The sequence below is a fragment of the Esox lucius genome, chromosome 3 (genome assembly GCF_011004845.1).
Source record: "Esox lucius isolate fEsoLuc1 chromosome 3, fEsoLuc1.pri, whole genome shotgun sequence".
NCBI classification, from domain to species: domain Eukaryota; kingdom Metazoa; phylum Chordata; class Actinopteri; order Esociformes; family Esocidae; genus Esox; species Esox lucius.
The window spans coordinates 31,208,165-31,223,073 of NC_047571.1; the positions used below are offsets into that span (position 1 = coordinate 31,208,165).

Genomic DNA, 14,909 nt, shown 5'->3' on the forward strand with positions numbered 1-14,909 from the left:
AGAGTAAAAGTTTCTAGTAACTGCTTAATGACCATATTCACTTGGCATCAGCACCAGGTTCAATGTTTTTTTCCTGTCGCAACAGTCCTAAGTAGATGCGGAGTCGTGTTTCTTGGCCCAGAGTTTGTTGACCTGTGACTCTGCGATGACGGCGCGCTGCTCCGCCTCCTCAACCTCACTCATCTAGCTGAAGATCAACTGTCCCCAAAAGTTTTCAAACTGACCGTCGCCGCAGAATCTTGATGTCGGTGGGCTGACTTTGTCAGATTTGTAAGGCTGACAAATACGCCGCTGACCCAGGTGGATGACTTGTCAGTTGTAAAAAGTAAACAACTCCAGCAGTACAGCCTGTTTGTTTTCTTACAGCCTACAGGTTCCCCACTGATCTAATACTTTGGGAATTATTTTGTACCCTTCTCCTGACTGATATATTTCAACAATGAGATCCCTCTGATGCTTTGGAAGTTCTCTGTGGACCATGGCTTTTGCTCTGAGATGCAACTAAGAAAATGTCAGGAAAATCCTACTAGAACAGCTGAACTTTATTTGTGAGTCACTTTAAATGATGGCAGGTGTGTAATGACTTCTATTTAACATGAGTGTGAATGTGATTGGTTCATTCTGAACACAGCCACATCCCCAGTTATAAGGTGTGCACACTTATGCAACCAGGTTATTGTAAGGTTTTTATTTTTCATTGTTCCCCCTCAAAGATTTCTGTTTGTTTTTCTATTGAATTGTTCACATTATAGGTCACATTAAAATTGGAAAGAGTTCTGACATGATTTCCTTTTCTTATTCTTTCACATCACAAAAAACTGGCATTTTCATAGGGGTGTGTAGACTTTTTTATATCCACTGTATATTATGGACAGGGACAAACTATAATAAACAAGCGTGCTACGCATGCTAGATTAACTGTCTACGCCACAGGTGTCAAACCGGTTCCACGGAGGGCCGAGTGTCTGCAGGTTTTCGCTCTCACCTTGTACCTGATTGATTAATGAGTTCACTAATTGGTTAATTTCTACCCCCACCTGGTTGTTCAGGTCTGACCTGGGAACCAATTTAATGGAAAACCCAAAGACCTGCAGACACTCGGCCCTCCGTGGAACCGGTTTGACACCCCTGATCTACGCTATCAACTTAATTCATAGGTCAATTATCTCTTCCATATTTGTAGGGTTGTAAGCAGTAGAATTTCACACCCTGCAGAAAACGGTGTGAAATGGATATTACTCAGAAGAAGAAATGGTCGGGAATGATTTTTATGTGAAACACTGAGCTCCGGAAGGCGGATGAACGGCATGTTTTAATGACATGCAGTTAATGTACTGCAAACTAATCTACACCAGATCGCACTGACCACAAAGCTATGGACCGTCGTGTCACACTGGGCTGACTACTGTGGACAAAATGTGGTACTTCACTGCCATAATGTGAGCCAAGGATGAATGGTGAGTGGAGATGCAGCCAACCAACGACGGGCGTATTTCAGGTGTTTTGGAAGCTGGGCCCAGCAAGGAGTACCACGGTACCGTTCAATCCAACACAATAAGGATAACTTACGATGTTATGAATAATGCCGTGGCTGCAAAATGCCTGTGTTTTTGATGTTGATAAACTGATATTTTTCCAGTAATTGCATCAGATTTTTACACATCAGCTTTTTTTTTTTTTAAAGAATCAGGCAGCCCCGGATATGCTACATTCCATTGTCCTTGAATGCAATAGGCCTAGGCTATAGCTTCCTCCTACTGTCAACTTTCAAATTATTGGCGCTCAAGGTAAATATAAGAAATATATAATAAATAATATGGGAAAAACATACTATTTTTTATGAATACAATTGCTTGGAGAAGCAATACCCTATTTTTCTAGGGTAGGCTGGTTGTCAAAATGATTGGCAGATTTGGCACCCCAACAATTCCTTGAAACAAAATGAAATCTGCATGAAAATAACTATATTTCGGTCTTTCCGGTTTCGTGTCTGCAGGTTTTCATTTTCTGACTGGTGCTTGATCAATTAAACACAAGGTAAGAATACATATCCCGTAGGCAGACCATTTGTGTCTGGAGTGAAGGAGGCGGTCAACAGGATGAACTCATTAGGACGGAGTGTGGTTGACGAAGGCGTCCTGTAGCCCTCATGTGGAGACTGTACCACCGATGAGATCCACACGCTGGATTAAAAGCATACGGTATGACAATCATAAATGCATTAGGTTAAAAGTTATGTCAGGCTCACCTGGACCAGGAACACAGTTTAAATATTATCAGAGGTCTGATAAGTTAATGGCTAATGGGTCGGAAATTTCTATTTCGGTCTCTGGCATATTGGGTTAGTAAAGGCACATGGCACACGTCGATCCACCAAAACATCTGATCATTGCATGGGCAGAAGCCATAGCACAGCACGAACCGACATTTCTGGTTTACACAAGAAAATAAAACACACCGGTGGTTTTGCTTCTGCTTATAAAATCTTAAATACATCTCTTGTACAATGTTTTATATATGTTGTACAAAAAGAACGAGGCAGATGCAATTCGGTACAAGGGGTTTAATCTGCTGTAATTTGACTACACAGACTCAAATACATTTGTACGTTTTTTCTCATGGTAGGCTACAGCCACTGTCACACTGTATGGAGCGAATGGAACGACCTTTCAAATTTCACCAGAAAGATCATTTATCGACCTATGGATGTTTTAGACATAAATCCATCAGTGCCAAGTGTACGTGTGTTTGCAGATTGTGTTAACGATTGCTTCACAATATTTTGTCTGTACCCTTTTCCTTTGGTTTACCGAGTCAAATTCATGTACATGCAAGTGTATTTGAAAAATAACGATTACGTTGTGTGTGGTGTTGAAATGTGTAGCCTACACAACCATTTATTTCAGAAAGACATCATGCTAATCACAGTGACATTTTGGATGGTTAGCGATGCGCTCAACTTGAATTTTAGCAAGCATAATGCAACTCAGCCACCTCTTAACGGAGTGGACGAGACATGCTCGACCTCATACACCAACCCATGTATTAACCATGCAGCTTTGGCAACAGACTACCAATAAATATTAGTACGATCAAGTTGTTTAACATTCTTCATGCCAGCGTTATAGTTCAGAGCACCCGGGGAGTGGCCGATGTGCCACGGCAAACTGCTGTTCTGATCTGTTTGTACACAACACATCTCAGTGCCTGGATAGCTCTCATTGGTGTTACATCGGCAATACTCCGCGAACCCCTGAGATGCTTTGTTGTTATTATAAACCAACGTGATTACAAGAGTAAAAAGTTATTTTCATAGCCGTGGTATACGGTCTCAAACCAACCAGTTTGTAGTCAAGTAGATAATAGGCTACAACGTAAGTAACGGATCATATTTAACAAAACTCAAATTATCCTGTTAGAGAACTGTCAGTGTGGTTTACAAATATATTGGATACTTAATACAATCAAGTATGTTGAAGGAATGCTGGCTTGAGGCCTAAGGCTCAAGCATGTTCCATGTAGCCAGGGAGTTTAATAGCAACAAAAGTAGAAATCAAGTTTGATTTTGTAACACTAGTGTATGGGGAGGCACTTGGGCTCTATTGCAGCAGAATGTGATTTAGTGTAGTCCTGGATCACGGAGAAAATGTCAAACTCCACGGAAAATCTCTACTGACCTGGAGTTTTTTATTGCAGGACTATAGGCTAAATCTGTCTTCGAAACCGGCTACCGGAAGTATGTAAATTATACAGAATGAACTCTACAGTCAACAGTCAAAGCTCTGAGGTAAATAATTTAAGCAACTGAACTCCCATATTTAATCTGATTAAAAGCAAGTTAGAAGAAACACAATCTTGACCTTTCAGCGAATGCGAGACACCCAGATTAATATTCCCATATGAAAACATAAACCCTTTGTTATAATCGGATTAGACCACAGAGTGAGAGTGTCCCGTTCCAGATTTTAAGACTCATAGCCCTAAAAAAATTACCATTTAGTTATTTCCAGTGAAAGTCATTGCAAGGACACCAGACACTTGTGAGATCTGTCTGTTGGGGACTTTTGGATGACTATTGTCTCCAGTTAAAAACAGAAGAACTTCCAGATGCATTGACGTGTTGGTTGAATATATAATACTGAAGGTCTTTTGTAATGTGCTAGGTCAAAACCAAACAAACAGTAGAAAAGGAATTTTTAGCTTTATGGTTATCAACCCAGTGGACAAAAGGCTATTTGTAGATTTTGCTTCTAGCCGTGGTTATGCCGTTGACTGGTGAATATGATGTGAATTATAATATTTTGAGGTTAACTTCAGTTTTGACCTCAACATCATGTGAAGTAGCCGACATACAGCCCCCTGGGGTAACTGCCCCCCCCCCACCATGTAATTCACAAAAATCCCACAAGGTGGGACCCAATTTTTTGACCAACACTGATGTAAGTTGATAAAACATTTTTTTCAGATTTCCAGATATGTTTCAATTATGTTAGATCTACAAAAAAAAGTTTTCTACAAATAGCAAAGCCTTCAGATAAAGAATCCACGTGTTAAGAGAGAAAACGTTGAATACTTTCTGAATAAAGTAGTAATATGTTGGATGAGCGTGTTTGGGGTAACTGGCCTCCTTCTATAAGGGGTAACTGGCTTCCAGGGGCTAATTACGCCCTTTATGTTTATGCATGGCATTTGTACTATCTCAAGCTCAGTTTGTGCTTGCTAACTAAAATTTGTATTATTTACAAAACATATACGCATGAAACAGACCAAATTGATTTTAATATGCAAAACCCTACTGGGGTGACTAGTGCCATAGACATGGATGTAACAGTTCATGAGTACTGTTTCACTGCTCCACTAATGGCTCCAGTCAGATTAAAGCATTTTACCTATGTTCCAGTACAACCTATGGTTTATTGTATTATTATTGGGGGGCCAGTTAACCCAGTACAAAAAAATATATATTTTCGAAAAACAAAATGTCATCAATTATCTAAAAAAGTATAAATTGCATCCATTTGGTTCCCTTATAGTTTTTTCTCCTAAGCCAAATCATCATGCACATACCCCCCCCCCCCAACATTTTGTGTCTGCAATAAGACATTGTTCTTAGGGGGGGGGGGGGCAGTTACCCCATCTTACCCAATAGGATCATTTTGTTGGGGGGTCAATGAGCGGATTGCGATTCATTTTATTGCACCACATCGCTCCACCACGAGTGACCATGGCATTTGGGTTGAGATCCATTAACCTCTTCGTCATACTTTTTTCTTCGTCATACATATGAAATGGGTCACTTCCTGGGCTGTGTTGTGCATGTAAAATGGAGCCGGGGACATGTTATAAGTGAAACATCAATATGGACAAATTTGTTCTTGAAAATCGTGGGCATTTTAAGTCCATAAGAGGAAGAGAAGTGAGCCTCTGTAACGCAGCGGTAGGGCTTTTGTGTTCCTTCTGTAGCTGCTTTTTGTCCAGGTTGTGTCTTTCTAGGAAGTCCTTCAGCAGAGACACCAAGCAATTGACATCATGTGCACGGAGAGACCAAGGCAATAAAGTGACCATATAGCTATACCACCAGTCCAATGGCTCAAGTTGGTTGGCACTTCTGTTTTGTAGAAATAGAGAACGATTCCTCAACTTCGGTTTTGCAGAAATTGAGGGATCAATTCTTCACCTCCGTTTTGTGGAAATATAGATGGCTTCCTCCCTTCTGTTTCAAGAATGCTTTTCTTGATGCTTCCATGATTTCCCGCACAGATGAGTAGTTCTGATTTGGTTCACCTAATTTTCCTAGGGTTCAGATTCCCTATTGAGCATTGGCTGACCACCAGAGGGCAGTGCAACAACACTATGCCCGGGAAGACTCCTCCGAAAGCGGCCTGGCCCAGTGCTTGCAGAGGGCATCCTCCAGAAATCCTGCCAGCTTCTCACAGTCCTCCTGAACAAAGCAGAAAAGGGAACAATACATTGGTGACCATAATATGTCAGACATTATATCAAGGTACAGAAATGACCAGGTATTTAGTTAATGGAGACCGAGTGAAATTGTGGTAACGATGGTAGTGACAACATTTTATCAATAACACGTCTGACTCTCTGGGATTCCTTCAACTCAATAACACGTCTGACTCTCTGGGATTCCTTCAACTCAATAACACGTCTGACTCTCAGGGATTCCTTCGACTCAATAACACGTCTGACTCTCTGGGATTCCTTCAACTCAATAACACGTCTGACTCTCAGGGATTCCTTCGACTCAATAACACGTCTGACTCTCTGGGATTCCTTCAACTCAATAACACGTCTGACTCTCTGGGATTCCTTCAACTCAATAACACGTCTGACTCTCAGGGATTCCTTCGACTCAATAACACGTCTGACTCTCTGGGATTCCTTCAACTCAATAACACGTCTGACTCTCAGGGATTCCTTCGACTCAATAACACGTCTGACTCTCAGGGATTCCTTCGACTCAATAACACGTCTGACTCTCTGGGATTCCTTCGACTCAATAACACGTCTGACTCTCAGGGATTCCTTCGACTCAATAACACGTCTGACTCTCTGGGATTCCTTCGACTCAATAACACGTCTGACTCTCAGGGATTCCTTCGACTCAATAACACGTCTGACTCTCTGGGATTCCTTCGACTCAATAACACGTCTGACTCTCAGGGATTCCTTCATGTCGACACGTTTGATTGTTTGGGATTTCTTCGAAATCAGCCCCACTACGAATCATTTGTTAAACAGTAGTAATCAAGGGTCAGATGATTTTTACCAGAAAAATGAATTTTTTGTAGGTATTCTAGGTATTGTATGTCTACCATATAAATGTAATAGATTCAAAGCTGTCCTGGGTGGAGTTCGTTAAAGCGGTGTTAACATGGCCACACGCCTTACCTCACTGATGAAGGCGTATTGAACCAGTTCACTGGCCAGGTCTTTAGAGCTGTCGGCTTAGATTAAAAAAAAAATTAACATTCACACAAACATACTCAAGTGTTACACAACCCGTCCAAGACCCCTAAGGATTGTTTTGCTAGTGGTGGCTAAGGCTTGAAAAATGTCCTTGTGGTTATTGTGGATGTGGCATATGGCCGATATCCAGGCTGAGACTGCCTGGATACATCTTTCGGACGGTCAACATCTAGGACCCAAACTTCCCAGTTAATTAATTTATTCACACAGTGTATAACTAAGCATTATTAACCAATCAATCATTCCCATTTATTTTCTGAAGCCCTTTTAACATCAGCAGTTGGCTCAGTGCTTTTACAGAAACCCAGCCTTGAACCCCAAGGGGCAAGCGCCAACAAGAGTTAGTGCATAGCGGCAAGGAAAAACTCCCTAACAGGGTCAAAACTAAGGAAGAAACCTAGAGAGGAGCCAGACTCCTGAGGGTGGCAGGGCCTCTTCTGGCTCTGCCGGGTGAAGATTATAAGAGCATTTGACCTCTTGGGCCACGTCACTGTTTGTGAAGTCTCAGGCCTGTACTCCATGTTGAATTGTGCCTAACAGCAGCCCTTATGATATAATGATGTATTGGCCATAACCCCATGGCACCTTTATGATAAATCCTAAATCAAGCCTTTAGGCTGACTGGCTGAAACCCACAGTATATGAGACATACGACATGGGTGTGACTAAAGGAAAACGTACTGTTCTGATTGTGTTGGTCACTGCTTTATCGTAGCAATAAGGCACCTCAGGGGTTTGTGGTGTTTGGCCACTGCATCCAGAACTGCCCTTTGCTGTGGCATACCTTGAGATGCACTGCTTAAACACACCACTGCTCAGACCTAGACTATGTTGGACAGCTTGGCACTAAGTGGGAAAAAAGCGCCTTAGAGTGCCGTGCCACCAGGGAGCTGTTTTGTTCATGCTTCCTACTGTATTATACAGTGACTTCTCTCGAAGACCAACTACAGTAATACTACACAACAAGCTGCTCCTCAGGGTCACAGAAACCCGTTTGACTGAATAGGGGCCCAGTCTAGAGGACGAGGACATGCAGTTATGTCAACCCACAGCGACCGGTTAAAACGGCGTCAGGTTGCGATGACGTAGGTGAACGGTGAATCGACTTACTGGGCAGCACGTCGCAGTTCAGCTGTCGCTGGAGCTTGTCATCCATCTTCAGGAGAAGAGACAGCTACGGAGAAGGAGACAAATGGACGCTCGTTAATGCGCGCGGGGCGCATGTCGTTGATGTCAGAATGTTCACTTCACACATCACTTGTGCTCCGCCCACAGTCGTTTCTGACAGTCTGCTATTCCGAGCCGTTTGACTTTGTCTGATTCATGTCATGTGCGTGTTTGCCTGAAGCCCTCTGTGGTTTGACGCTGCGTGTTTCAGGTCCGAGCGTACCGCGCTCTAATTCACTTGGACCGCTCTGCTGTTGTATCAAACCATGTCAGAATACCTGAATGCCTCCCTGCCTGCTTCACGTAAGGAACCACAGCCACACGAGAAACCCTCTGCAGGAGCCATGCAGCTCTGTAAACGTGTAGCTAATAAACAGGCAACTGAGTCTATGTGTTTAATCTCATGGCAAACTGACCTGGCAAAATAAAACGTTGAAATGCAAAGAAATATTTTGTTTTATTAGCAATTATGAGTTAAGGAGAGGAGGCTCGATTGAACCCATGCAAACTCTCGTAGATGAGTGTCTGATTCTAACTACTAGACCAGACAAACCATGAATTTTTTTTTTCTATTCATCAACTGTGTATGCTAATTTGAAAATATTTGTGTAGGAAGATGGGCCAAACTCACATGACTTCTGGTACCTCCCTCATTAAACTCCAAGTTACAATGCATTTGGACAACCTGTAAACCATGATGGAAAAAAGAGAATCCCTTAGCAAAGTTCATCTCACCCCTTAAAAAAGCAGAAACATAAGGTGCATTAAACTAAAGAACTGAGGAATAGCCTATGCCAAGACAAAGGTTATTTTGTTCTCCTTTACAGACAACTGACAAACATCTCTTTTCGAGGTATTTTAGCCCCAATCTGTCCTGCCTAAAGGGCATGTCGGCAGGAGATGGTGCCACTTGATATCTGTAATAAGCTGCTGTCCAGTTGCCAGTTAAAGAGAATGTAAAGTTTAGAATGTAAAGTTTAGAATGTAAAGTTCAGAATGTAAAGTAAAGAATGTAAACTTGCAAATGCTTTACCTAGATTGTTTTAGCTGGCTGTTGCCTAAACAGTTCATAATACAGATGTTATTACACACTGGTCCTGGATTTGAACCAGCAGCCTTCAGTACTGCTCCACCTTATTACACGCAGCCCTTCATCGTGTGGTTAGCTACCTTTCGCGTCTCCGTCTCCTGGGGCTCTGGGCTGGGCGTCCGTACCGTCTCCATGCGCTCCTGGAAGATGGACAGAGTCCGAGGCATGGTGAGGCCCCGCTGGAAGTTCATCAAGGGATAGATGCCATTCCTAGAGCGTACAAACGGCACGGAAGGATCACTTCCAATCACTTGAAAAACATCAGACCAGATGAGTGAAGTGTTTCTGGTTCACAACAGTCTTTATAAGAAGATACGGCAATCCCATAGAAAACAAGGTAGTTAACAGAGCTGAGCAAATCCACAACTATGTATCAGCCTTCATAAAATCTAAGGGGTCCAAGAAACTTCTACTAGAAAATGTAAAACATATAGGAGGGATTTGTGTAAAGTATATAATATTGATTTTCCTTTCGTATTAAACCTTTGTTTAACAAATCCAGACAGTTCAGAATAATTCCCAATGACGATTGGCAAGTGGGGCGATGAAAAAAATACGGAGGTCAACTGAAGAATAGTTACCTGGGAATAGTTGCCCCAAATTAAAAACATACATTTGTTTCCTTATACTGAAAACAGTCTTTAACCAAGATTTGACAAAGCATGATTTATTAGCGTGACTTCACGCTTCCTTTTCACCACAAATGCAAGACAGCCATAGATGACGCAACTGAATGAGAGTTTTGGATGCTAGCAACCCCATCCGTATCCAATCAAAGATACTTTAAACTGGTTTAGACCAGATTCCTTGGAGAAGCACACCCATTCTGTATAATCAGTTGCACAACAACAGAAATTACATAAAATTAGAGAGCATTCATTTCCATAATCAAACAAGATTCTGGCACGTTGTTGGCACTCGTTCAGACTTAAAAGGAAAACAATCCAAATTGCAGCCCTTTACAAATTGGTATTTTGCCTTTGGCACGTGGCCAGACTTACTTTACGTCCTCCAGGAATTTGTCCAGTTCCAATGGGGAGACATTGGAGTACCTTTAGGAAGCAAAGACAAAACGAGAGAGCCTGAGAACCCAGATCAACCAATACCCTCAATAAATCGAACAGACGTCGGCTCTGTGTCTTCAGTCTCACTTGATCTCCACCCCGGGCCGGTCCCCGTGCCGGATCTCTGCCATCACGCCGTTTGGGTCAAAGGTCCTAGTCTTCTCCTCCAGGCAGTTATCGTGAAGCTGATCTGTTAAAAGTATTTAAAAAAAGACACAGTGTTTCTTAAGACTGTCATTCCTTGATTCATGGAGATTCTAAATCCCTGTAGAGATTTTGGTAGGTGCTGTCAACAAGAACCAGACTCATCCGGTTTTCTAAGGACATGGTTTCTCCTGAACTTTAACAAGGTTACACTCTGTCCCGGCTCCTCCTCCCCCATCACTTGACTGTTAGGTCAGCACAGAAGAGACCCTCCCTACCATTTCCCTCCATCATTACCGCGACGACCCCGAACCACATTTTCTCCGGGAAGCGTGGCACCATTTGGCAAGAGTCTAAATGGAACGTTTCATAACAGAACTTCACTGACATTGATAGTTGATGAAGCAGTGGGCTGCCAGCAGCTTGAGGGAGTGCACTTCAAACAGGACCCTGTGGAACAGCAGGTCGTGGGCGGTGGGTCTCTTTTTGGCGTCCGTGCGCACACACGACTGGGTGAACTCCTGTGGCGGACAGTGGGCAAGGGAGACACGGTTACTGTTGCCGCGGGCAGAAGACAAATCAAACAGACCAGTAGTTCTGACCCACTAGTCCTCAAGCACCAGGAGACATTTTGCAGTGATGTTGTGGCTCTGAACAGATCAAAAGATTAACTTCTAAGGTGATTGTTATAATTCTTTTTTAAGTTATTTATCTTTTTTTCCAATACGAAACAATGTGGGAGTGAAAAATGGAATGAACAAGATTAAAAACATCGGCAATGAACAAGATCTGTAACAGGTTTTGACAGAACCGTGGCTTCTGTAAACAACAAAGATGGCACACAGAGATGCCGACTCAGAGTCAGAATGAGTTTTGTTTCCAAGTACGTTTCACAACAAACTAGGAATTTGTTCTGGTCTGTTGACTCGACGAGGCATTAAACTTGCCTTCCCTGTACTAAGACAGTACAATGCATCCATACAAGTTATATAATTGGTGCTCGTAATATTCCATTATTACTGATCTACAATTATTAAGTTTAACAGCCAGTGGATGACGTCAAACTCGGCCAATGGCACTGTGTCCTCTCCATTTGCTTCTCGCTACATCAACATTGGAGAAAAAAAGAACAAAAACAATCCATGCCCAGCCACCTCTTGAAGTCAGCTAGCATTGCCTTGTGTTAAGTTCAGGGAGAACGGTAGCACACGTAACACTAACTCAGTAATGCAAACTTTGGCAAATAATGTTTTTACAACATTGTTTTCTGGTTGAGGAGATTTGAAACCAGATTTTAACCAACTAGTGCAATTGGATAAAGGTCAGATTTATTGTAATGATCTGATCGTACTGGTTGTGTACTGCTTTCATACATTTTATTAGCATCTTCTTAACCCTCGCAACATATACAAGCAGTCATAAAATAGTCACTACAAATATCTGCTTTCACCCCATCAATGTGCGTACCCATTATACTTGCCTTCATGAGGGGGTCCTCTAAAGACTGGACGGCATTGGTTATAGCCTCTTTGGATACCACAGTGTCCCCGTTGGCCTGAATCTCCAAGACTGCCATCTACAGTTGAGGACAAAAATAAAATGCTTGGTCCTGTTTATTAGGGGCACAATTGAAAACATTGTGAAACAGAATTTTTAAATGAACTAGGCTAATTATTATTGGTTTTTTTTGCCTGTTTTCCTCCCTTTGGCACCTCATGAACACCACTAAATATAGCTTTTCTGTAACAGCCTGCATCATGTCAGTTGTTATATTTCTCTGTTGAGTGTTTTTAGGTTCTTGAGTTCATTGATTTTGAGTGTTTGTGTTTGAGTTTCATGTAATTGAGTCCTGTAAAGCCTTGTTGTGATATAGTAAATCTTTGTGTTAAACGTCTTTGTTAGTGTTACTCACAAGCAGCGTCAGAGACCGTTACTTCATAACACGCAACAACAACAAAGAGAAACACTTTCAATCAAAAGACAAACTAGTTCTTGTTTCAGAACGTTTTCTATTTCGCATCAACTGAACATAAAATGAATAATGGTATTAATAAAGGGTATTAATAATGGTGTACCTTATTTGTAAAACATCAAAAGACTATTTTATTATTTGAACACTATAAGACAAAAGTCTGTTTATGCAGTCAGTATAAGATAATGACCTTGAATTGGGTTTGCCCTTTTCCCTACTCGTTAAATGTTGGATCAGGAAAACTGAGCCTAGATCCATAACTTCACCCCAGTCTCTTACCTCCAGGGTACAGATGCCAAAGGCATAGATGTCAATAGAGCAAACATCCTCAGCCACTAAAACAGCACGGTGAAAAAAAGAGAGAAACATTTAATGTATACAGAATACAGACCTTCTTTGTCCAGTTTGACAAAGTCATGCAATTTCCAAAATGTTCCCATGAAGACAGGCAGGCCAAATCTGAACCAACATCAAATGCTTGAGGAGCAAACAAAGTTAAAGGGGGAGTAAAAGAATAAGTACACAGACACTTACAGCCGTATTCCGGAGCAAAATAGTGCTGGTTGGTTGCATCGTCCCAGTGGTGTTGCACATTCCCATAGATCGCCTCTGGGAAAACTGGGAGCGGAGCAGACCAAAGAAAGAAAAAATTAATTCTCTCTCCATCTCTTTCACGATCACTCAATAAAAACATTCCACTCACAGCTTCAGCTTACCTTACGACTGAGTTCTTAGAGACCAAGTAGGGCGCTTTGGACTGTGATCAACAAAACACCACTTATCGGGAACATGTGCATAAGGAAAACACTGAGGCTGCATACCCACACATAGCCACATGCCGTCGCGTGTTTTCCTTAACCATTGTTTTTACTAGGCTAGCTTGCTGGGAACACAACGTTTTTTACAGCAACGACCTGGGAGCAATTAGTCCACTCCCTAGCTCAGAGACAGAACCACTGTATTCTTCTCACTTTGTGGACTCGGGGACAAGAAGCAGCGCTCCTGTGCAACCAGGTTACCGTGCCGACCCTTAAACATGCCTCCACTCACAAGGATCCATATGAGCAGGGCCAGAACGTTGTCTGTTCGTAATAACAGTGGGGGGTGAAGCGAGTATGCAGGCTCTGTGGCTTCCTTATGCGCACGTGCTCGCGCACTCCAAGTCTTGAGAGCATAAAGCCAACAGAACTTTCTAAAGACCCCCCCAAGGCCCCACAACATTCACCAAAACATTTGGTTTCGGTTGAACGTGCCATGGTCTTTCTGCCCAGCCGCAAGTGGTTCATTTAATACTGCACTGCAGACTGGAACATACCGCGAGAAACACAACTCATATCATTTTTATTAGTATACATTTAGCCGTTTTTAATGCTTTATTGGACCGCAAATTGAGGAAAGACACTGTGAAAGACAGACGTTTTTGCTGCAGAACCGGATTTGAATCTATGCTGCAGCATTATATGCACCGACGGCACCAGTTTAGAACCACATAACCCTTACCGTTGACAAACAGCCTGTGCCACACTGTAACAAAGCAGAAAGACAACGAGAATTAGAATTTCTTTCTTTCCCAGTTACCAATACTAGGAGAGATGAACGCATTCACCTTAATTCTTTCTAACAAGAGAGTCTGCTAAATTACTAAAATGTAAAAAAAAATTCTAATAATGTAACAGTGTGATTTTATATTTTTATACATTCTACTGGATAAAAGACTGTCCTAGAATTAGTTAGATCTGTCATTGGATTGGTTAAACTTGTCACTGGATTGGTTAGATCTGTCCTAGTATTGGTTAGACCTGACTTTGAATTAGTTAGATCTGTCATTGGATTGGTTAAACTTGTCACTGGATTGGTTAGATCTGTCCTAGTATTGGTTAGACCTGACTTTGGATTAGTTAGACCTGTCATTGAATTAGATCGACCTGACTTTGGATTAGTTAGACCTGTCATTGGATTAGATCGACCTGACTTTGGATTAGATCGACCTGACTTTGGATTGGTCAGACCACATACCTGAGCCAATCTTGATGAGTCCGTTGTGCTGGATAAAGATGGTGTCACACGTCAGATTGCCGTGAACTATGGGTGGGTGGCAGGAATGCAGGTAACTGCCGACAGAAATCCACATGTTACAACCAGTATTTGTGTGTTTGTCAGAGGATATTCATTTGGGACATTATGGCAGCAATATAATCAAAAGGAAACGATTACTGTTACATAGATCATAATGAATCAATACTTACGTGGAGTTAATAAATTTTTCACAAGAGGAAAATCCAAAGAGGAAATTAAAAACAGAAGCAATTCAAAACCTCTAACAAAGATGTAATGCATTGCAGAAAAGACGCCCATCAACAGCGATCCAATTAATATCCTGCATCTTTGTATTTATAGAAGTTTAATAGTGTTAGAATATGATTCAAGAAACACACAAACAACTCGGCAGCCAAATGCTCCCCTAGATATACTAGAGTTCTGCTGGGTC

General features: G+C 41.9%; 1 protein-coding gene and 1 long non-coding RNA gene across 2 annotated transcripts in view; one reads left to right on the top strand and one right to left on the bottom strand.

The window, feature by feature from the left end:
* Positions 1 to 1,112: 1,112 nt before the first annotated feature.
* On the top strand, positions 1,113 to 3,540 carry LOC109615265. The gene is made up of 3 exons (XR_002196239.2): positions 1,113 to 1,534; positions 1,685 to 1,787; positions 1,997 to 3,540. It is a non-coding gene; the product is annotated as an uncharacterized LOC109615265 (long non-coding RNA).
* Positions 2,549 to 14,909, bottom strand: part of nrbp2a (nuclear receptor binding protein 2a) — a 29,583-nt gene continuing 17,222 nt past the window's right edge. Inside the window, exons 6-18 of the mRNA XM_010895358.5 lie at positions 14,438 to 14,532; positions 13,922 to 13,945; positions 12,956 to 13,039; positions 12,701 to 12,756; positions 11,930 to 12,025; positions 10,838 to 10,970; positions 10,393 to 10,495; positions 10,243 to 10,293; positions 9,322 to 9,451; positions 8,783 to 8,836; positions 8,095 to 8,158; positions 6,907 to 6,962; positions 2,549 to 5,941 (exon numbers count right to left, since the gene is read on the bottom strand). Of these exons, the coding sequence (XP_010893660.1) occupies positions 5,852 to 5,941; positions 6,907 to 6,962; positions 8,095 to 8,158; positions 8,783 to 8,836; positions 9,322 to 9,451; positions 10,243 to 10,293; positions 10,393 to 10,495; positions 10,838 to 10,970; positions 11,930 to 12,025; positions 12,701 to 12,756; positions 12,956 to 13,039; positions 13,922 to 13,945; positions 14,438 to 14,532 (1,036 nt within the window). The 3' untranslated portion in view covers positions 2,549 to 5,851. The remainder of the gene's footprint in view (positions 5,942 to 6,906; positions 6,963 to 8,094; positions 8,159 to 8,782; positions 8,837 to 9,321; positions 9,452 to 10,242; positions 10,294 to 10,392; positions 10,496 to 10,837; positions 10,971 to 11,929; positions 12,026 to 12,700; positions 12,757 to 12,955; positions 13,040 to 13,921; positions 13,946 to 14,437; positions 14,533 to 14,909) is intronic.